Here is a 24,940-nt window from a genome sequence, read left to right as displayed (position 1 = left end):
ATGAGTTCAAATATTTCATTTCTTAATTTTTTTCACATTTGATACGTTTTGTACAATTATTTTAATTTGGACAGTACCACACAAGATCTGTTGTAATTGCTGATGCGGGTTTATTGGTTTTAAAAATGTACATAAAAATAGCCCGTTTTGTACACTGTGGAGGTGATTCAATACTCTGTAGTTGTAGACCCAATGCAAGTACATATATAATTTAGTTACTGACATGTTCATAAAAATACGTAATATAAAATATATTAAATATATTAAATTTTTACTGTATTTTGTTCATTTTTTATGCATTATTGGAACTTATTTCCTCCTCGCATTTATTTCCATTTCCATAGCAGCGCACTTCCGACATCAGGTAACAAATGTGTGTTCCTACTTCCGGACACAAATGAGAGTGTGTTCTGATCACGGACAAATTAACTGTCACAACCTTATCTCTTTGAACCTGAATAAATGGAGGATGAACTGTTGGTTATAGAAGCAAAGACGAAGACAGTGTGACATGTTGGAGGAGACAGAAGCTGAGGGAGTGAGGTCAGCGTGACGCTGTAAATGTGGAACTTTAAATCAAGCTATGCCGACAGAAATAGAGTGCTTAGCCAGACCAAAGTGAGTCACTATAATATTGATCATGATACATGCAGCACGTCATGCTTGCTATTACAACTAAATACACTGTGGTGCTGTGTACAAAGTGTGTACATGAATGTGGGCTAATACTTACAGTACAGACTGCTGTCCTATCTCATTGTGTTGTGCATTACAAACTCAGAAGCCATTTAGGTGCTGACACAAAATCTATCCTGCGGCTAATTCTGTAGCATGCCGCCGCAAAGCGATGTCTTACTACGCTAAAAAAATAGTTCCTCAGTGTTCGCTTTTACAATACTAATACGCTACCGCCTATTTTTTTTTTTTTGCAGGTTACAGAAAGTAAATGAAGTAATTTTGGCGCTTTTTGGATGCATTTTCAAAGTGATTTAAATGATGAATGGATTGATTCCATTAGCTGCTTTGCTGGCCACAGAGAACGTGCCAATTATTACAAATAAGATCGCAAAAACATAAAAATATATACAAATTTGGTCTTATTGTCTCTCATAAGGGTTGTAAACGTTTGGCAAAATTCCAAAATATTTTTGCCTACAAATGCTAACATATTATCGACACGCTCATTGAAAGGCTAACAAAAATAAGCGGGGCCAATCGCAGGTCACATATAGACAATTCCCACTCGCATTCATACCTACAGACAATTTAGAGTCTCCAATGAACACACACACGTACGGGGAGATCATGCAAACTCCACACAAAGATGTCCAAATAGAGGTTTGAAGATGCACACGGTGTAAAGTTAGACTTTGACAGAGATGCATGTATAACTTTTGTCACTGTGATATGACTATGTCGCATCCCATGCATATCATCCCTCTTTTACTTACTTAACTGGAATTTTAATTAAAAAAACAAAACATAGTCTCTTAAATGAAGTCTTGCAACTAATGTTGATGTCACTCCCTACGTTTTTTTTTTTGTTACGGTGGTTCGATCTCTGAGTTTACATGTGAAATTACAGATGTATTTTACCCCCAAATATACAAAATTTTACAAGCTTTATAGTGTTAGAATTTTGAGGTTTCGTTGTGTTGAAACTACTTTTACACAGAAGAGAATGTGTTATATATAGTCTATTGGATGCTCTAATAGTTGGGTTAGAGAAATTAGGAATGCATTTAATCGTAATCTTATGTGCAAAGAGCAATTATGATCCGTGTCTAAAAAAATCAAAATTGCATATGTAAGGAACCCAACTCATAAGGCCACAATATTCATTTGACATGTTATCACTGCATTACCATGGATACAGATTTTGAGAATGTGTATCCTGTAAATATGGTCTGCATAAATGGCCTCTGAAGTTGTTGATAATATTTAGCATATCATTTTTAGTGCTCAGGATCAAAAATATTACAACAATTATTTTTAACAAAGAGTAGTTAAGATAAAAACAGCCACAGCAATATTAGACACAAACGATTTTAAGATTATATATTGTTACTTAATCCTGCTCATTAACTAAATGTTTTTGCATCAAAATTATGCAAAAAACTTTTATTCTCAAAAAATTTCACATTTATCTGTAATGTGAAGTGCAAATACTAAAATTGTTACACAGATGATTAATTAGTCAGCATGAGAATAAAATGCAATCCTATGTTGAAAATGAAATGTAATTAGTGTAATGAACAATAGATCTATTTTTAGTGCTGCTTGTGCCACATAATAATGAACAAGCTCTGCTCTGGGCATGCTGCCATTTTTATTGGGTACAATTTTCCTCAGCAAGTGATGATGCCATTTCACTTGAACATCAAACTGTTTCTCTCCTGTGAAGTTGTAGAAGCGAAAATATGTTTATATTTTGGTGTTATAAGGCTATAAATAAGTTTGTTTTGGGAATTTTAATTGATTTTCATTGTATTGTGTGTTTTTAAAGATTCATTTTAAACTGATTTCCGGTCCAAAAATACTTCATGTTTACAATTATTTTGAAACGGCATTTCCTTCCAGCTGAGTAATGTCCCTTCTCATGTACTGTATCATAATCCTCTTTCTGTGCTTGCAAACATCACTGAACATGAGACCAAAACATACCACAGCAGTGTGCAGCGTAAGTACCCACAAAAGCTTCCGACCAGCTGACTGTGGAAGTGGTTGAATTCATTCTAACTAGGTAACACATTCAGTGTCTTGAAAGTGGTCCCTGAGCCCTTTGAATTATTTAGTCTGTTTGGCATTGTAAGACAATCCAGTGTTGTGCGTTGCATTCTACTGATATACCAACAGTGAGAATTATATCAAATTTAGCTTTGGGCTTATTGCTTTTAAGAGGTTTGGCCCATTTGCGAGGTTATTTTTAAAGACAGTTGCTCCTCATCTATATAATCACACTAGTCATTAAAACTCTTTACGATAGCTTTTTTTTATCATGACTACATCATGACCAGCAAGATGGTTCATTTATGAGACTGTGGCTACCTAAGTATGAACTTAAGGTTTTATGTTTTAAGAATACCATTCCCTTGACATCGCTGCCCTTCTCATACCACCCTTCCAAAATATTCTTCTAGTCTGGGAAACAACTGGCTGACCAGTGTCTAAAACATAGTGTGGTCATTGTTATATTTAGACAGGACCACCCCCTTCCCCAAGGTAATGATAGGGAAGCAAGGACCACAGGGTGTTCTGCTGGCCTGAGATTGAGGCCCTTCCCTCAATCTCACCATATAAACCTAAACATGTGAAAATTGTTAGGTAGGTTTAGGTTGATGTTGTTTAATCTGTGCTGCTGTGTTATCAGTTTTGGAAAAATGATAAGGAAGAGCAGTGATAGGCTCTTGCTCCTTTTGGGACCACAAGCTATTCTGAGCGTTGTTCTTTTTCCACTCTCACCCTCTGGATGGTTGGTTCACCCTTGGGTCATACAGTGTCTGTGTGGCTACTATTTTCAATGAAAAAACAAACATTATTCCCAAAAAAGATACATGATCAAAAATACTTCTTCAGTGTACTTATAACCTGTCACTCACAGAAAGATTGGTTGACGAAGTGAAAAGTAATGTATTCTATTCAATCGATTGCAACAGGACGTTTAGTTTTTTTCTGAGATATTTTGCCTCTCATCCAATTAGCTTCAACAGTTAATGCTCCAAAATTTGTATTTTTCTAATTTAAGACCGGATCTCACCAATCTAAGTCTAAGACTATTCTAACTCTAAGACAGTCTTAGCTAACCAGTTGAAGTCTTAAGACTATTGTAGATCTGAACAATCTCCATCTATGAGCATAAACTGATGAAGCCTACTTGGATCTGAGGCAAAACATATTTGAAGACAAATTGAACAGTCCTGTTGTAATCAATTGAATGCCCTGAAAATATAGGAAACTTTATTTTGTTGCTGTTAAACCATATGTATTTGTATTTTGAGAACATATGATAAAATATGTGATATGAAGTCGTATTCACCCCGCCCCTAGAAATGCCCTTAGCCACGCCCCCGCAAAGAAAGACATGTTGGCAATCAAGGCGAAACCCTGGTGTGTAAAAAGTTTGACTTTCGACAGCACCAGAGCAGATTTGACATTTGGTTTATACAATGTAGACAATTTATAATACCATCAAGACAAAAACTATAGTTCACCAGATGGGGATGATTCCTTCTTTCTGTCCTTTACGCCCAATGTGGCTTTTTTAATTACTAACTTGTTTTGTAAAGAATGATGTGAATTTATGGAAATAACCTAAAAAACCAACCTTTAAATAAGTTACCCTGTTGAGAGTAGATATACAAATCCTTTTTTGAGCTTGAGCTCAAGCCGAGCAAGCCTGCACATGCATATGGTTAAAGGCTTGCTGTTGTGTTTGGATGACCACAGAGGATTGACTAATCATTGACTAACCATGGCAAAAAGGTCTTCCCAGGTCTTCTTCTCTTAGTTTAGGGCGGCAAGTCTTAATCCAAGCTTTTCATTTACTCTAATGTAATCCTCTGTTGTAAAATCCTGCATGTGCTCAAGTTTGATTAAAGACTCAAAAAGAGATAATCGGGGATAAAGGAAATGTGGAGAGCTGCAATGATTGCTTATACTTTGGATTTGTCTATTTACATTTTTGTTTTCACAAACTAACATGGAGCACATTGACTGCACAGTTTAGTGTTTCCTTTTTTTTAATTGACTTTATTTGATTTTTTTAATTTTTTACACGACCCAAAAACAAGCCTTCTCATAGAAAAGTAAATGTTTGTTTTCCAATGTATTAGTAGCCCTGCTAGGGGTTGGTTTATTTAATGGAATAATTGGTTATTCTGAATTGTGTAGAATTGATTGTGGATTTGTGAAGATTTTTTTCATTTTATAGTTGAGCTACAACTAGAGACCTTTGCTAGGGCACATCTTACCAACCGTTGTTCTGCTCGATACAACACTGGCGAGGAAACTAGAGCAATAACTTTTTCAATATCTTAAAAATATTTAAGGAGTCTTTCAAAGTCAATGCACTATTCTGCAAACTAACTAACAAATACTTGTTGGCAGAGTCAAAAAGTAGAGGTCGTCAGTTTTGCTGATATCCCAGAAAAATGCATATGACATACTTTTTGTTTTAAAATTATGTGATGAGTTAGCGAGCATTCAGATTACTTGTTAGTGCTTTATGTCATAACAGGACATGATGTCACTCAGGCCTCTGTCTCAAAGTCTTATGTGTTTTAGGCAACCAGGTTATTACAATGTAGTCACACAGGACAGTCGTTGCAGTACTTTCAGCGAAACAAGCCCACCTAACCACTTCCTCCTCAACTCTGTCTACCTTCAGTTTTGTAATGAAAGATGAACTTCTTATTTATTTTAGTAGAATATGTACAGATGTTTGGTCTGACCGTCTGCCGTGCGTAGTGCCTCTGTTTTCTATGGCTTCATCCTGTACAACACAACGTTTTAAAAAAATAATTATCAACCTCCCTCTATTTAAAGCCGTATCTAACATACTTGTAATTTCATGATTTGCACAGGAGCGTGATGCAAAATAACTTTTAAGTGATAATCCCAGATAGTATTCAGTGAAGATTTTGTTTCACTTTCTTCACAGTTCTAGTTGAACCTGTTGTTGAAGGAGTGGCAGTGGCTGGTTTCCGTTTCTTCCTGACCCCCTACACAATACTATCCGTAGTCAGAAGAATCAACACAGGAAGTAAGCAGCCTGAACCTATGCGGTGAAACTAAACAGCCCTCACAGATAAATGTACAGAGTAGTGATGAAACATCTTGTTTGGCTTAAATGAAAAACAACCTTTGGTCTTGTTAGGTTTGTGTCACTAAGGTGTCAATATGTCATTTGTTAGAACCAGAAAACAAAATAGCAGATAGCTTTCATTTTAAGAAGTAAAAGACTTGTTTAGAATTAAATGATCACTTGAAGTACCAGTAGAATGGAAAAAACTGTTTATTTTATGTGCTTAATTGTGTTTCATGGCATCCATTTAACCATTTTCAATTGGATTGCCAATCCGCAAAGTCAGTAAAAATACTGTCTGAACATCACAAAATGCCACAATTTCCGACGGCCATTTTGAATATTGTCTTCGGCAATTTCTGTAGACTCGGGGCCGGATGACGTCACGATGATAACTCTTCTGCACTCTAACCTTAGTATCAGATCAGTCCTACTGGAAATATTCAAAAATTAGAAGGAGGTGTGCTGTCTATCATTCACAAGCCCTATATAAGACAGGAACACATGTTTTCTTTTTTTAATGCATTCTAAGTTGTAAATAAATAAATAAAAACCGTCAACTAAGAATTAAGTCAATAGAGGCTCTCTATTTAGCCCACAAGGTCCTCTAAATAACCATCAACTTACATATCGTGACCTGAATATTAACCAAATATTAGCGATATTATTATTATAAGCGCCGCAGCATTAAACCGCTGCTGCTGCTGCTGTTAAAGTTATTCTAGATTGTAAATCATGCCTCTCATCTGGATAATAGGATAACTTAGCCATGAGTCTGGAAGTTGTTCATCTGTGACATTCAATATATACCCAGAGATGGAGAGAGAGACTTGCCAACCGAAGACGGTGTTTGCAGTCAGCAACTTTTCCTGTTTACACTTTGTGTGGATTGTAAATAATTCTTGATCTAAATGGGAAGGTACGAACATCCTATCAGTTGTCATCACAGTGAGAGTCGACATTGTACAATAAGCAATATTTTTATTATGTTTGTTTTTTCTTGTTTATGACTTAGCAATACTGCCACATGATGCTATAGTGTTTCACTAAAGCTGGATCTGCTTAGCACACTGCTTCTAAAGCTTGTAACTCATCCTCGTTATATTCAGGCTAAAAGAATACAAGGTTCTAGGTAATTATTTGTCCCAAAGTAATTGTGGTTGGCTCTCACAAAGTTTGCATGACTTGCATTGTTGTTGGTGGAGAAGAGATCTGGGGTTTCCACATCTACGTCATAGATAACGTGACTGGCTTGCCCATTATCTTTCAAAATGGCTCGGGAATCTCAGTGAGATTGATACTAGTTTGATCAATCTTTTAACTTGCAAACTTGAAGTCTTTTGGTGTTATCAATCAGATATAGGACTGGGTCAAGATTTGATAAGTCAATTGGCCGACGATAAATGAAAACGAAGTCTGTAAGTTTTTCAGCGTCGATAAATCGTCATGTGCATGCTTCAAGAGCAGTTATGTGTTTTGTTGCTTTCAGCAGCTATGCACATTTGTGCTGGCACGGCCGCTCTACCAACCAAGCCACGCCGTCCCCATGAAACAGCTAACATGGGCAAAAAAATACCGAAACCAAATGCCACCGCACTAGTGTGAGAATATTTCAGTTCAAACCTTTGAAACAAGAAGAGCCTATCAACACCCAGGAGCTAGATTGCCAAATATGTGCGAATTCAAGTAACCTACACTCCTACTTGAAATACAACCACTCAACAGGTCACACTCACTTTGCATTTGGTGAAATAGCCGGGTCAGTGTAAACAAAACAGTACAAAATAGTGCGCGCTCATGGAAAATGTAGTTAAATACATTACCAAAAACATGCTTCCATTTCATACTGTTAGGAAACTAGCATTTCTAAAAGTGCTGCAAACCTTTGACGGACATTTGTCATGTTGTCATGCCATGTTGGTGTTCCTCACTCTGAGCCTGCCAGACTTAAGTTCTTTATTTTTGCATATGACCTTATACTGTAGTGTTTATATTGTTACTCTGCCCTTTTGCTTAAAAGTGTCCTAACTTGATTGTCAATTAAGTAATGTACAACTCTACCTTTGCCTACATGTTCAATATTGAAGTGCAACTTTTTTTGGAAACATGTTTTTTAGTCATTTATTGTTTTGCTTGTGTATATTTTCCCGACCCCCTAAACATATTTGATTTCTTTTGTTTTATTTAACTTGGAGATTTAAATTGTTTCATTCCAATTACTATGTAAAAGTATACCAAAAATACAAGTTTATTGCATGTGAAAGGTTACATGCATTGTTATTCTGTACTATCATTACATCAATGGTGAATTTGGCCTCATTAAAAAATTAGTGATATTTTTTATCGGCAGTAATTTGTAGGTCAATATATTGTCAAGCAAAATTTGTTATTGGCCATGTATGACAAAAGCCTCAATATTGAGGCAACTAGTTTTTCCATTCCACTGGTACTTTAAGCAAAATTTGGAGAAACTGCCCATAATAAAATCAGTGACAAGTAGCAGAAATCCTTTGGAACACAATGTAGTCCAAGCTTTATTTATATCATGAGATGTAGACTTACAGTATATAACATAAATTAACAAATGCGACTTGTCCTTACTTTGTATACACATTCTTGTTCTTCTGTTAGGTCTAATTGGACCTTCTTTTGAAATAATCCTTGTTAGAAAGCCTCTAAAGGGCCAAAGTACAACAGAATGTGCAGAATTAATAAGTGTATCCTGGCTGAATTGAGCTGTGGTGAGGTACACTGAAGTTGGAGATTTCTCTTGTGATACGCTCACATCCTGCATTATGAAAGTTGAACCTCATAGTTTTTGTGTGAGATTATCATCATTTGCCCTCTAATGTTGGTCTGTTTATGACTTAGTATATTACATATCACCTCAGGGCATTGAAATTTGAAGGTAGCACTAATATTTAGCATGTTACAGACCTTAAAGCTTGAAGTCAATGCATGCTTCTCTACAAAGTGCAATGGTATGGATACAGGGTGATGGGACCACTAAGTGTAATGCTTACTCAGCTCCTTACTGAATAATGTTGATGACACAAGAAAAAACAGAAAATACTGTAGCTTGGCAAGAGGTGGCCAAGAAAGCGAGAGTAGTTTGAAGGAAAGCATCGAACAGCAGAATCCATTTGTTGAGTGGTGTTGTTTCACTGACCATCTGTCGGAAAAGACGATCAGCTGGCCAGCACAACTGACACCACTCAGAACTTAGACTTATGTTCAATTTTATGGACACAGAGGTACCTTATTGGTACGAAGCAATTTTTCCCATAGGAAATAACACACAAAAATATTAACTCAGGCTGTTAAAATGTACACGTCGTTATCTCATGTGTTTAATCACAAATATGATCGCATTAATAATGAACACACGTAGATTAATCATGCAATTTATTTTTATCTTAACCGCTTTAAGGTCAGTGATCGCATCAATGCATATGTCACTTCAAAATGAGTTTTGTGCAAATAAATGACTCACATTCAAGTAAAAAGTTTGAAAATATTTATGAATGACATTCTGACAACTAAATAACATTGATGAATAAATATTGGGGTCTTTTCTTAAGCTACTTTCAATTAATTGACTAATTAATTAATGATGAATACAAATTACAAAATTATTTGAAAGCCCTGATATTAACACAAAACACATTTTATAGACAATCTAGTTTTACATCCACAAAACAATGGGATATGTTTTTAAATAAGAAATGAAATGGATGAATGAACATTTTACATCGCTTTTACCTTATTTGAAGACTTGTTGGCAAAGTGTGAAAGAGGGATGATGGCAGGGCATGGCCGCACAAACACTACCTTTATACTTTGCTACGAGTTCTTTCTTGAATTTTATAGTGATTCTCAACTTCATTATCAAAGTGCTTTCTCTCGCAGCTTTCTCTTAGCCAGTGGTGGTCCATTTGCAGTTGTACTCAGTAAGGCATTAATGGTGGGATTCTTTGTTTGGGCACCAGATTCTTCATACTGATATAAGGGCAGACGGATTAATTTGTTGTGCACAATGTTTGGCCGTAGGATGAACACGACACTATATGAAACATTTTGGCGAAGGAACACCAAATCATACAACTTTAGCTTAGGAAAACTGAGGTACCTCTGTATATATATTGTACTCTTTAATAATGAGGTGGTTTTTCCATTGACGTTTGTTTCAGTCTCAGAGAGTTGTCTTTGGCAGAGGGCAGCAGTGAAGTCAATGACAAAATGGAGTCTCAAGGCTTTACTCTAGATTGCAGGTACCGTTACCCATTCCACCATCATTGCAAATTCTGTTTGGAAAGTTGATAGACTTGCAGTTGTTTGCAATAAAGCGTCAAAACAAAATATGAATAGCTCAACACCAAAAGTTTCGGGTACTAATTGTTTTTTGATTGGCCATCTATTGAAAGTTTGACTGCTTTGAAAACAAGTGTCATTTACAATATGGGATGAATAATGTTTAGTGCAACTGCCTAAGTAAATGAACCACTGATAGAGATAGCTCATTTTAAATTGTCTTTGTGTGAAAGACAGGTGCATAGTAACCTGTTTGTGCAAAACATGCCACATGTATTGGTTTAGGCCTTAGTTGGCTGCTGAAGGTGCATACATCCCTAAATCAGTGAAAGTCTTCCTCATTGTACTACAATTGTGGCATTTGGCAGAGGAAGAGTGTTTACTGCCAGTGTTACCCTAATTTTACACACGAGAGACACTAACGTATTATAAGCACCTGCACGTATGAACTCTTTAAGTTGTTATTTTTATGCTCTTGCATAAAGTTGATATGTTAGTCTAAAATGCATAATCATTTACTTTGCTGCATTAACATTGTCACTATTTTGCTTTTGTTCTGTGAATGATTGTTTGTACACGTGGTGTTTGTTTTCTTCATATTGCAAATGTTATAATGTAAGGAAGTTGACTGGGTCAGTCACGCTGAATTTAGTGTAATATAACAAGTAACAATTGATCATAGAAAACAGTAAATTGCCATTCACTTGTATAGCAATTTTCTACATTCAAGATACTTAAAGTGCTTTGACACTGTTGCCTCATTTGCCTACTGATGACGCAATATCAGGAGCAACTGGGGGGTTCAGTATTTTGCTCATGGTCACAGAAGAATTGAGGATGCATCAGGCAACCTGAAAGCCAGGTTCAAATGATAAAAAGTGATGTAAACCTATTATTTTATTACATTTCAGATTTTGACATGAAGAAGGACATAGACACATTGATAGCAGAAGAACGTGCTGAAATCCTTTCCAAATATGACAAGGTGAGAACCGAACAGCCATTTCTGTTAACCAAGCAATGCCATGTTGATAAAAAGGTATTTTGTTTAAGTAGTCTGCAGGATCCACACTAGAATCATTACACTCAGGTGTATACTCAGTGTTCTGAAGGTTTTGTTGAATTTCATTTAACATAATATGTCTTTTTACTCTTGCGCTGACTATATTTTAGCACACTTTTTCTTATGTTTTTTTGTTCCAGGGCCGGCAAGAGGGTGTCAGTATTGACCCCTGGGAGGATGCTGACTTCAGCATCTATAAGGTCACGGACCGCTTCGGCTTCCTTCAGTAAGTTATCCTACTTTATGGGCAACATTTTTTCTCAAGCATTTCAATGATGTAATCACAGTTAAATATTTTCATTTTTTTTATCCGATCACCTCCAAGCCTTTTTCTAGTGTTCGTCTCTTCTCTGTCATGGCCTCCCCAGGGAACGTACTTGTTTTACAATTTTTTTTTACTATTGAGAAGCTAATGACATGTTTTTTTATTATCTGTATGTGTCAAATTAAGACTTAAAATAAAACGCTTAAAACCCAAGGTAAGCCCGAGGGCTTTGTATAGTGTCTGTCGTCATATTTCTTAGTTGATTAATTCAAGCACTGTTACCACCTAGCTGAAGGCTTGTGTATCTATCGTTCATGCATGAATAAATCCCCCTGCCTGGCACGCTCCACAAGCTTCCACTTTTTAAGAAGCACAAGTTTTTCATTTTTAGATTATTTTATGTGATCCTTTTTTCTAAATTTCCTTTGTTCCTCTGTTTTTAGTGAGAAAGAGCTACCTACACCTAGTGTGCTTGAAGAAAAGGTATGTGTTCATTTACAGCTGACCTAATATCTTTTATTTAAATGGCCTACATTACTTAGGCACTGAACACCAAACATGCTCCATTTTTTCTTCCCCAGCAAAAGCAGCAGGAACTTGAGCGTGTGGACAAGTGGCTTAAGATGGTGAAGAACTGGAGCAAGTATAGGAACAGTGAGAAGGTTTGTGATTCCCTCAGTCTAGAGAACTACCCTCATTGTCATCCTATTGGGTTGAGTTTTTTTCTTGCCCTGATGAGGGATCTGAGCCGAGGATGTCGTTGTGGCTTGTGCAGCCCTTTGAGACACTCGTGATTTTGGGCTATATAAGTAAACATTGATTAATTGATTGATATCTTCAGTCTGCCATTTTGCCAATTACTCTAGTATTTAATTGCTTTAAACAATGCGAACAACATTTGATTAAAAAACATACTTCGGGCTGACTGAAGTACAGAAGCTAGTCTAATAAATAATGCAGTGTATATAATGTATAGTATATCTCAAAGCCATCCGTTACAATAGATTATGAACTGATGCCTTGTTTAACACTGTTAATGTAGCTGTCTGGGACAGATGATGATATTGAAGCTATGTGTTTCAGTAGAATGGCCATACAATTATGTATGTACTTGTATTGTCCTTGTGTGATGTGTTTCAGTTAGTGAAGCGTGTGTACAAAGGCATCCCCCTCCAGCTCAGAGGCCAGGCTTGGGCATTACTTTTGGACATAGAAAAGATTAAACAAGATAATGAAGGAAAATATGAGGTATCAATCACAAGTCTTCTACATATCATCTCCCACCATCCCCTGACATTTGGGTGTGTTGCGTTTTTCTTCAGAGAATGAAGCTGCAGGCTCGTAACTTCTCCACGGAGATCAAACAGATTGACTTAGATGTCAATAGAACCTTCAGGAACCACATCATGTTCAAGGACCGCTTTGGAGTCATGTGAGTCCCTCTCTGAAAGGCTGCAAAGAACATATTGTATTTCAACAGTGAAAATATGGGTTATGAAATTGGTGTTTTTGTTTTTTCTTCTTTTTTTTCAAAACATGGTAAAAAAAAAAAGTGACCCAAACTATCTTAAACCATATGAGGTCTTATTTGTCGGGGTGCGTAAACAGGAAGGTTTGAAAATGAATAACAATTGCAAAACGAGTCCTATGTTAAGTGACAATTTGAAACTTTTGAAACCAAAATAAAGACATAATACCAGTTAACGTGTTAACCAAAGAGGTGTGAAGTAAGTTAACAGTACCATCTGTTTACTCGAAATCAACAATTGAAGGAATCTTGGGGGCCATCTTGACACATTATGTGCATTAAAGATGCTAGAACCAGTCCAATGTAGGTCAACTCCAAAGCTATCTAAACAAAACATCCAAATGCTATCTTTGTTACACTGTAGGTGGCAAATCAAATTAGTGAAATATATTATAATATACCTCAATATTATTTCATTCTATTTTTAGAATAGGGCCAGTAAAAAGCAAGTTGCAGCTGGGCTGCACATTGGACATCCTTATGCAAGGTAGAAATGTGTTTGTTGAATCAGATGAAAGTTGGAACGCTTTCTCACCACAGTTAAACTGTGCTAGAGTTGAATTATAAAACCATTAAGACAACACTTAGGGGGAAAACATATTTGAGTTGCAATTAAAACATAGCAAAGGGTATCTGTACATTTTGTTTTGTATTCAATTATAACACATACAACAACCCGATTAAATTAATCCAGAGTTTATTTTTTAGCCCCCTTAACATGCTGCTAATGTAAGTTTCTTTTGTAATTTAAAATGACACAGCTAAAAGCTATGTAGAGTTCGGTTACTCTTTTTGTTCCCCTTTTCATTGGCAGATTTGTTCATGATGTCTCTGATAGGGTATATAACCTTTGGCTTGAGGCAGCACCCTACTCAAGCACATAGACTATAGCGTAGTTTCCTCCCCTCTCTGTTTTATTAGCCTTCCTGTCAGTGCACGTAGCCCCACAGGAAGCGGCATTTTTCAAAAATGTGCACTGACATCAAGTGCTCCCACAGGACAATCAGACCTACAATGAGACATTAATACTCCTTGATAATATACTGTATCAATATTAATGCATAGAAAAAAAACTCTGAAATAACGTATTCGACCGTTTGTTTGGGGTTCATGGTTATAGGTGTTAGGGCGTTCTGTTTATCCAACTCCGTTCTATGCTAGGGTGAGTCCAAACAGACCAAAACATAGCTCCATCCGGCTTGGTTGACCACTCACTCCCTACAAATCAACAACTGTCCCACTCACACATCGGCAGCAACTGCTATTTAAAGCTCCTTTCCTGTCTCAGTCAATGTCTGTAAAACGTGTATATTCACCTTTTGTAGTCCACATTGTATTTGTTAGCACAATGGCCTCATCACCACATGCATTAAATGGTTGCACAGTAGCACGCAACTTGGGGGTTACATGGTGATTGCGTTTGAATTTTTTAATAAAATGGCTAATACATGTGATTCTAACATGATTTACCATTGTAATAAACAGAAATAAGTAGTGAAAGTGAAGGCCATTACAGTACAGTATAAATGCTAAAAATCCCCTCCGTGTTTTTTTTGGTGAAGGTCTGAATAAGGAAATGAAGAAACACAGAAAAGTCCTATGAGACAATAAACCATAGTGCACACTTGACTTTTAAAACAATGAAATCATATTTTAACACATCTTGTGATATTACACATTTGCCAAAATTCTGACTATTCGAGGACTTCCAACATCTTGTGATATTACGCATTTGCCAAAATACTAACTATTTAAGGACTTCCAGAAACACTTCCGTGAGGATGCAGCCCAGGGATTGTTAGCCTCTCTAAAGGGATATTCGCCGCTATTCTAATAGGATTTGTGCCGACTGATGAGGTTAATTCAGGGTTGTGTTCTTTTAAGATGAATCTAATAGACTTGACTTTACCTTGACTTTTTCATCTCCTCTAAGTGTTGCAAACCAATTATATTCTCCTTTGGTTTCTTCTTCCCTCTGCAGGCAACAGGCACTGTTTCATGTACTTGCAGCTTACTCTGTCTACAACACGGTAAGTGATGTGGTTGTGTTAAAAGACACTAAGGGCACTATTCTTTCATTTTAAGTGAAAAAGGTTCGCAACTGTGCAGGTTCTGTCTGCACGGCATTCTCACCCTTGACTTAAGTCTGCGAGTGCGTGCCATTATTAAAGATGTGCACTTTGGGTCATGTCAGACCAGCTTTCTGTCAAATCCGGCCTTCTGCATAGTCTACCGTCGATTTAAGTACTTGTGTTCTTGCGCGCCTATGAGGCTGGAATAAGTCCAGCACCTCTTGAAGGTGAAATAGGATATGGCATGAGAAGTTTGGATTCAGTTGTCACAACACATAATAAAATAAAATAAACTTTTAGAAAACTATCAAATCTATTCTGATCACTTCAAATAAGAAACCTGGAAACATCTATTGATTTGAGGATAAAATATATACAGTGGGGCAAAAAAGTATTTAGTCAGCCAGCGATTGTGCAAGTTCTCTCACTTCAAATGATGACTGAGGTCTGTCATTTTCATCATAGGTACACTTCAACTGTGAGAGACAGAATGGGAAAAAAAATCCAGGAATTCACATCGTAGGAATTTTAAAGAAATTATTTGTAAATTATGGTGGAAAATAAGTATTTGGTCAAGCATTCAAAGCTCTCACTGATGGAATGAGGTTTTGGCTCCAAATCTCAGGATACATGGCCCCATTCATTCTTTCCTTAACACGGATCAATCGTGCTGTCCCATTCGCAGAAAAACAGCCCCAAAGCATGATGTTTCCACCCTCATGCTTCACAGTAGGTATGGTGTTCTTGGGATGCAACTCAGTATTCTTCTTCCTCCAAACACCACCAGTTGAGTTTATACCAAAATGGATACATGGATGATACAGCAGAGGATTGGGAGAATGTTGAGTTTATACCAAAAAGTTCTATTTTGCTTTCATCTGACCACATGACATTCTCCCAATCCTCTGCTGTATCATCCATGTATCCATTTTGGTATAAACTCAACTTGTCGTGTTTGGAGGTAGAAGAATACTGAGTTGCATCCCAAGAACACCATACCTACTGTGAAGCATGGGGGTGGAAACATCATGCTTTGGGGCTGTTTTTCTGCTAAGGGGACAGGACGATTGATCCGTGTTAAGGAAAGAATGAATGGGGCCATGTATCCTGAGATTTGGAGCCAAAACCTCCTTCCATCAGTGAGAGCTTTTAATTGGTTGACCAAATACTTATTTTCCACCATAATTTACATATAAATTCTTTAAAATTCCTACAATGTGAGTTCCTGGAGTTTTTTTCCAGATTCTGTCTCTCACAGTTGAAGTGTACCTATGATGAAAATGACAGACCTCTGTCATCATTTGAAGTGGGAGAACTTGCACAATCGCTGGCTGACTAAATACTTTTTTGCCCCACTGTACAATGCCACTCTGTATTAACTTACATATCAAAAATCAAATTTCACATCCTTATCTGGTGAGTGACCAGAGCTGAAGGGAACATTACATATATCTGCTGGGTTCAAACATTCTGGTAGTTAGAGACGTTAACACATCTGGACAGTTATCATTGAAATACCTATATGACTATTTAATAGCAAATACATACATAATGTAGCGTCTATTAATTGATTCAATTGTTGTTTTTGACAGTTAATATCAACCTGTCACGCTTCCCCACGTAAGCACAGAAACACGCACACACTAACTGTCAAGTCCCACTGATGTATCACGGCTTCACAAGCTTGTACTTACTTTACAAACTTTATATTAAACACCACTGTTAACATCGTAAATAACATCAGGGTGGTTATAATAACAAGTGAAACAAAGTTTCACATACAGATTATTATTTACATCAGCCAGGAACAAGAAGCTGTTGTAGCGTGCATACACACTACATCACCATGACAACACACGTTCACGCAACAAGCACTGCCTGGATTTATGCGGTCTTTTCAAATTTAAAGTATTAACTTTTTCATGAATTTCAATGACGTTTATAAGTGTTTGTAAAACTAAATGTTCCATGATTTTTACGCAACCTAGAAAAAAAGTCTGCCTCATTTGTAATTACCCCGCCTCCTTTCACGTCTGAAGCATTCGTGCCTAAATTACGCGGTGTGGCCATGTCCGGAAGCTGGATGAGAGAATACGAAGAAGAGGAATGTAAGTAACTTCAAACTCGTAAAGAAACACTCAAGTGCAAATGGGAGAATCAGGCCATGAGTACAATATATAGTTTTGTGGAGCTACAAGCAAACGCTAAAGCACCTTAGTTATGTCTCAGTTGTGGGAGTCCCATCAATTGTTGTTTTTTTTACTTGTAAAGAACAGAAGCGGCATTGCGTCTGTTCTTGTTCTTCGTGAGATATTTGATGATGGGTGCTTCAATCCAACCACCCATGGACATCATTCACCTACTCAATGTACAGTACACATAAATGCAGTGGTTCTCACTTGTTGTTTCATCAAGTACCACCTCAGAAAAAACTTAACCCTCCCAAGTACCGCCATGATGACCAACATTAAAATACAGTAGCGTAATAAGCCTAAGTATTCATTAACAAATAAGGCAGCGGTTTTATTTAAGAAGTATATTTAATATTTTTGGCCGCTGTAACATTACACACAGTAACACTGTGTTGGAATATAGGAAAATAAAACACTGTACCACGTGTGGTGCACGTGCCATAACTTTGGTAATCCCTGCATTAATGTATCTGTAAAGATTAATTTGTGATGCTTAGTTTATCCCGTCAAAGAGACACACTGCTGTCGGTGCTCAGTACAATATGGCTCACTCGACAATTAAGTACAATATTTAAAGAAGAATGACCTGTACAATGTAAAGTGAGTTGCATTTTTGAGACGACTTGCAACCTCTCTCTCTCAGGACAACTCTGTTTCAATTACATGTAGAATAGAATCCTAAAAAAACCCTGTAAATTTCAAAAACATTTTATGATGGTGACAGATGACTAATTATAATGAATCATTCTGGACATTTTGAAACGGCAACAAATTGGATGTTGATCAGTATCCGTACTGTATATTATGTTTTTACATGTAACATTTTTACACAGAACATGTCAGTGCTCACAAACAGTCTTAGGTCTGTTTTTCCAATCAGGATGTCTTTGGCACTTCCTGAATGGAAGAGTTGTTGGAGCCATAGGAAATGGGCATGTGCTATTCCCTTTTACCCATTTCCCTTTACTCACAAACTGCTCGTAAGAAACTGGGTCAGTGGGAGAGCACGAGAGTGAAACGGGGAGAGGGAGGTAGTGGTGGTGGGGTGTTTGTCCTTTCGCCTATGTGACAGCAGAGAAGAATGTGGAGAATGTTCTGTAAGCTCAGGGTAATCACATTTACTTTTATCCTTGAAAGGCTGCTTTGAACGGTCAATTCCAAAGCCCTAATATGGGCACGGGCAATTTATCAAGTAACTCACAGTGGATCCAGAATGGGAGAAACTCGTTCTGAAAAGACGACACTGCAGAAATTACATGTCTGACTAAAGTAAATATTGGAACCACCTTGCTGGAAATGTTTAGAATATTATTGCAGTGTGTACTGGAGGTCTGTCCATAGCAGACATTCATATGCTTGTCTTAAAGGCCTACTGAAATTAGATGTTCTTATTTAAACGGTGATAGCAGGTCAATTTTATGTGTCATACTTGATCATTTAGCGATATTGCCATATTTTTGCTGAAAGGATTTAGTAGGGAACATCGACGATAAAGTTAGCAACTTTTGGTCGCTAATAAAAAAGCTTTGCCTTTACCAGAAGTAGCAGACGATGACGTCACCGGTGTGAGGGCTCCTCACATCCTCAAATTGTTTATAATGTGAGCCTCCAGCAGCAAGAGCTATTCGGGCCGAGAAAGCGACAATTTCCCCATTAATTTGAGCGAGGATGAAAGATTCGTGGATGAGGAAATTTAGAGTGAAAGACTAGAAAAAAAAGTTTAAAAAAAAGGCGATTGCATTGGGAACGATTCAGATGTTTTTAGACACATTTACTAGGACAATTCTGGGAAATCCCTTATCTTTCTATTGTGTTGCTAGTGTTTTAATGAGTTAAATAGTACCTGATAGTCGGAGGGGTGTGTCCACGGGTGTGTTGACGCCAGTCTCTGAGAGAAGTCACGAAGCTGCCGCAGGACAGAAGCTCAGCTGATCTCTGGTAAGAGGCGACTTTCTACCACAATTTTCTAACCGAAACATGCCCGTTGACAAGTGGTCGGGAAACATGTTCGCTTGACTGCTCTGATCCATAGCAAAATTTCACCTCCGGGAATTTTAAACAAGGAAACACTGTGTGTTTGTGTGGCTAAAGGATAAAGTTTCCCATCTCCATATTTCTACTTTGACTTCTCCAATATTAATTGAACAAATTGCAAAATATTCAGCAACACAGATGTCCAAAATACTGTGTTATTGCGCGATGAAAAGAGACGACTTTTAGCCGCAAGTGGTGCTGGGCTAATATGTCCCCTCCAACCAATAACGTCACGAACACGCGTACACGTCATCATTCCGCGACGTTTTCAACAGGACACTTCGCTGGGAATTTAAAATTGTAATTTAGTAAACTAAAGCGGCCGTATTGGAATGTGTTGCAATGTTAGTATTTCATCTCTGAAATATAAACTATCGGACTGTGAGTTCGGTTTGTAGTGGGTTTCAGTAGGTCTTTAAACCCAGTGTGTACCCCGATAAATGATGAATTATTCCTCTCCTTTCCCACATGAGTTCTACCGTGTCCTCTGCCTTGTTCCCAGGAGGTGAGCTACTGTCAGGGGATGAGTCAAATCGCCGCCATCCTGCTCATGTACCTGAACGAGGAGGACGCCTTTTGGGCTCTGTCGCAGCTCCTCACCAACAGCAAACATGCCATGCACGGTGAGACAACACATCAGGGAGGATGACCTCAGCTGGAAAATGTTTGGACTTCTGGAGATATGCATAGATATGTATTGTAAATGCACATGTGAAAGAGGGCGGACATACTCATATAATGGATACCCACTACTAAAGGTTGAGTGGTCAGCATGTTGGCGTGAAGGTTTAGAATCTACACTTTGGCATGTCTGTAGGGTTTATACTGTAGGTTCTCCCTATGATTGTGGGATTTTTGCCAGGTACTCCATGCTAAACATGCTTGTTAGGTTAATTGGAGATTGCAAATCAGGGGTTGGCAAATTTTTGGGCTCAGAGGCCATATTGGCTTTTGAAATTTGACAAATTTGTTGAGCACATGATGCATTTTAAAGCATATCATATCTGTTGGAACTAAGTGTAGGCTTCTCAAACAGGGACTATTTTAATCATCCATCCATCCATTTTCTACTGCTCGTCCCTCTTAAAGTACATCTATTTTCAACAATATATCTGCAAAGAAACATACAAACGGTATTAAACGGTTAATATTTACATTCTCTTACTAGTGGGAGCATTGTTGTTGATCACCCATTTTTGCCAGTGCGTCTAAGTGTAGTATCAGTTTTGTTGTGGCACATCTCAAAACAGATCTTTGCTCAATTCTGTTTAAATATTTGGTAGGCCGGATTATAGGGACCAACGACTGGATGTGGCCCGCGGGCCGTAGGTTTCCCACCACTGTTCTAAATTGTCCAAGGAATCTTTAAAGTAGTATCTCAACTTACAAACTTAATTTGGTTCTGTGACGGAGCTCTACCATGAATTGATTAACGTGGACCCCGACTTAAACAAGGTGAAAAACTTATTCGGGTGTTACCATTTAGTGGTCAATTGTACGGAATATGTACTGTACTGTGCAATCTACTAATAAAAGTATCAATCAATCAATCAAAACTCAACTCAAAACACTTGTATCTGAAATCAATGTGTCCCGCTGAAATCAATTGAAATTAATGTACTTGCCGCTTAAATGAGAAAATATTAGAGATGTCTGATGATATCGGACAGCCGATATTATCGGCCGATTAATGCTTTAAAATGTATATCGGAAATTATCGGTATCGGTTTCAAAAAGTAAAATGTATGACTTTTTAAAACGGCGCTGTGTACACGGACATAGGGAAAAGTACAGAGCGCCAATAAACCTTTAAGGCTATGCCTTTGCGTGCCGGCCCAGTCACACAATGTCTTAAGGCTTTTCACACACACAATTAAATGCAAAGCATACTTGGTCAACAGCCATACAGGTCACACTGAGGGTGGCTGTATAAACAACTTTAACGCTGTTACAAATATGCGCCACAATGTGAACCCACACCAAACAAGAATGACAAACATTTCGAGAGAACATCCGCACCATAACACAATATAAACACAACAGAACAAATACCCAGAACCCCTTGCAGAACTAACTCTTCTGGGACGCTACAATATACACCCCTACTACCCCCCCCCAAATAAAAGAGGGTTATTTAAAAAAAAAAAGTATCACACAAAGAAACCCATGCGTGTTACAGAGAGTAATAATACATGGAGAAGAACAACATTTTTTATAATATATTACTTCAAGCATGCCTGTAGGTATAGCTTTTAATCACAAAAACATTTCTGAAGAATACAATCTTACTCATTCTAGCGTAGTTGGCATAACATACGGTATATTTGATTTTAAATATTATGTCTCGCCCGCCCACCATTTATGGTCTGCTGATGTGTGTATTTCCACTGTGCTAGGTTTCTTCATCCCGGGATTTCCCAAACTCCAGCGTTTCCAGGCCCACCATGAGCGGATCCTCTCCAAAATGCTGCCTAAACTGAGGAAGCATCTGGTGAGTGACAGCACTCAAACTAAAGACCGTGGTACTTAATTTGCATGTATTTAATGATCATTACAGAGCATATCTAAACATGTTCTCATTAACTCCTGCTTCACAGGAGAAGGAGCAGATGACTTGTGGGATTTACACCACCAAGTGGTTTCTCCAGTGCTTTATTGACAGAGTGAGTGTTTCGTTTTACTCAGCTTTTAAGCAGCATCTATAGACATTACTGGCAGTTGTTACATCATAGCTAGTGATGGTATGATGATATAAGTCTGTCAAAGTAAAAGCTTCCCAATCATATTCATTCTGCAATTGGTACAGGGTGGGGATTGACACACTATCTTTTTGATGACCTTTTACACACATTTCTACTTTAAAAGTAACATTATATTTGGTCTCTTAATATTACTAGTACTGTGCGTTCTTATTACCATTATATTTGTTGTTTTTCGTCCACATATAACCAGAATGTCACTTAGTAGAGCACATACATGCACCAAAACGGAATTGTTAAAAAAACAAAACAGCAAGTCATCTATGTTATGTTAAACAGAAAGTTATCTACTTCCGTAATCAAGTCCTTCCATTACACAGTTTTGCTTTAGTCGAAACTGTCGAATCAACTGCTGTGAAAAATGTCATTAAAACAAAACAATGAGCTTTTACTTTACATCACCTGCAGCAGTAGTTATGGGTTAAAGCAGGGGTAGGGAACCTATGGCTCGCGAGCCAGATGTGGCTCTTTTGATGACTGCATCTGGCTCTCGGATAAATCTGAGACTGTTAAAAATAATGTTCAAAATATAAAACATGCTCATGCATTTGAATCTATCCATCCTTTTTTCTACCGCACTTGTTCAAGAAATTGCAATAAGGGTAAGAAGTGATTTATTTATTATCGGTTAATTTAGGGTTCGCCCTCCTGGGGGTTCTTCAGACCACCAAGCACTGACATGAGAGCCTGTTTCAGTGCTACAATATTTTTTTATTTTTCAATAAGTCTCTCAGTTGCTTTCCAGCAATTGTCTTTTTCCTCTTTCGTTCTCGCTCGCACTCTGGCTCCAGCCCCAACCCCGTCTCTCCTCCTGGCTGCTGCTTATAAATTAGATAAAAAGGCCCAGGTGGGCCTTCTATGCACCTGTTGCTGATTTCGAGGCTGGTCCTGGCAACAACCCGCTTCGCTGCAGTCCCACAGGCCACGCCCCCTCCACAGTTAACTTCAGAATAGCAATGTTATTACAAAGAATAAGAGACATATTATAATCTAGAAACGTTGGTCTTACCTAAAAATGCACACATTTAGTTGTGTTCAGTTTTGAAAAGAATATTATACGGCTCTTACGGAAATACATTTTAAAATATTTGGATTCTTGGCTCTCTCAGCCAAAAAGGTTCCCGACCCCTGGGTTAAACCAAGGGTCGGCAACCCAAAATGTTGAAAGAGCCATATCGGACCAAAAATACAAAAAAAATTATCTGTCTGCAGCAGCAAAAAATTAAAAGCCTTATATAAGTCTTATAATGAAGGCAATGCATGATTTAAGTGTGTGTATTAACTATATTAGTCAACTATCAAATCTTCGTTGACAGAAATGTCGTATTTCAATTTTTATTCTACACATTTTTGCAACATTGGAAATAATTAGTAAAATGTTGGCTTCTCACAGGAAGAGATAGCTCCTGGAAATTACTGGCTCAGAATGACCAAAAGCATAGATGTGTGTGTCCAAGTTTAAGGGAATGGCAGGCTGACTTTTTCTAATGGATTCATTACAATCTTTGCAAGCTGGGTAACGTTTGTTGTGGTCTGGAACAACATGGCACCCAAACAACTATGAGAAATGCAGCCAATATACATACATATAATGTGTCATGAGACATGCAAAAAGGACATAAGTAAAGGAAATTAAATGAGCTCAAATATACATACAAACGAGGCATAACGATGCTATATGTACATACAGCTAGCACAAATAGCATGTTTGCATCGGTCTAGCTTGCAAACATGGATTGACCAAATATTTCTGATAAGCACTTCAGCAAATCAATAACATCTACAAAGCTCACCTTTGTGCATTCACATACAGCATAAAACGTTTGGTGGACAAAATGAGAGAGAAAGAGTAGCATAAAACACGTAATTCTGTGGCAGAAGCGAAGAAAGTTGTACATGTAAACAAACTACGGTGAGTTCAAGGATCGCTGAAATTAGGACAAAATGGTGCTTGCCAAATACTCTCATCAGAGAAGCATGTTTACCATAAACAGTTGGATTTTTAACAATGAGGAAGGTTTGTCCTCCTAAAGAAACCATATTAAAACTAAAAATATATTTTTCCCGTCATAGTAGCCATTTTCATAAATTAAAACAAAATCTCCAGCGTAAAGAGCCACGGTTTGCTGACCCCTGGGTTGAACGGTACTGAAATACCAATGCTTTATGAAACAAAAGGAGTGATACTGTGTCACTTGATGTGAGTGTCACTTCAAGAAAAAAAAAAACATGTGACCGAGACAACTGCTGTGTCTTTTGACTTCAAAACCAGCTCACAAGTGACGGATCATACCAAAGAAATCGGAGGAATGGCGTGCCACGTTTGATATCAGTTTTTATCTCCATCCTTAATTGAATTTTTTGGGCTTTAGAACGCTCCAAAATTTAAGCTGCACCCACCCAGAAGAAATAAACGTGTTTACATATATTAGCCGCACCGGACTATAAGCTGCCGATGAAAACCAGTACAAAATATTTTGTAAATGTTTATTTTCATACCTTAATTGTTTCTAAAAAATGTCTGTAACACAGCAGTAAAACAGCTGATCATACAAAACAGAAGTCATCGTCATGGACCCACTAGCTGTAGAAGCTAGTTCTTAGCTAAACAAACTTAACAACTTCATTGAAAATGTACAAAACTGAAAACTACAAAAAAATGCCATTACAAGTTATGATGCTAACACAGGCACTTGTAAAAAGTGTGAGCATATTTGCTAAAGCAAACAACGCTAGCTTGATTACATTATGATAGCACATACAAATATGCACCAAAACACTCCTACAGACGTCACACATGGGACGCTTTAGTAATTATAAACGCTTTTAGTTATACTGTAAAACTTCCGAACTTTTGTTGGAGTGATGAATGAAGAATCGTTACGAATAGAAATGCAATGGACGGTTATACTT

At 37.5% G+C, this 24,940-nt stretch overlaps 1 protein-coding gene across 2 annotated transcripts in view; it reads left to right on the top strand.

Moving 5' to 3' along the window:
• Positions 1–24,940, top strand: part of LOC133563494 (USP6 N-terminal-like protein) — a 41,263-nt gene that overhangs the window by 7,180 nt on the left and 9,143 nt on the right. The window contains exons 2-12 of one of the 2 annotated variants that reach the window (XM_061917654.1): positions 9,994–10,074; positions 11,026–11,099; positions 11,318–11,403; positions 11,886–11,925; positions 12,024–12,104; positions 12,583–12,690; positions 12,765–12,874; positions 14,952–15,000; positions 19,771–19,891; positions 21,665–21,759; positions 21,866–21,931. In XM_061917654.1, the coding sequence (XP_061773638.1) occupies positions 11,034–11,099; positions 11,318–11,403; positions 11,886–11,925; positions 12,024–12,104; positions 12,583–12,690; positions 12,765–12,874; positions 14,952–15,000; positions 19,771–19,891; positions 21,665–21,759; positions 21,866–21,931 (822 nt within the window). In that variant the 5' untranslated portion in view covers positions 9,994–10,074; positions 11,026–11,033. The remainder of the gene's footprint in view (positions 1–9,993; positions 10,075–11,025; positions 11,100–11,317; positions 11,404–11,885; positions 11,926–12,023; positions 12,105–12,582; positions 12,691–12,764; positions 12,875–14,951; positions 15,001–19,770; positions 19,892–21,664; positions 21,760–21,865; positions 21,932–24,940) is intronic. The other variant, XM_061917653.1, reaches the window with a different exon arrangement.

This window comes from Nerophis ophidion, linkage group LG12 (genome assembly GCF_033978795.1).
Source record: "Nerophis ophidion isolate RoL-2023_Sa linkage group LG12, RoL_Noph_v1.0, whole genome shotgun sequence".
NCBI lineage: Eukaryota > Metazoa > Chordata > Actinopteri > Syngnathiformes > Syngnathidae > Nerophis > Nerophis ophidion.
Note: the sequence above shows the minus strand (reverse complement) of the source record. Positions and strands in the feature narration are given on the sequence as shown.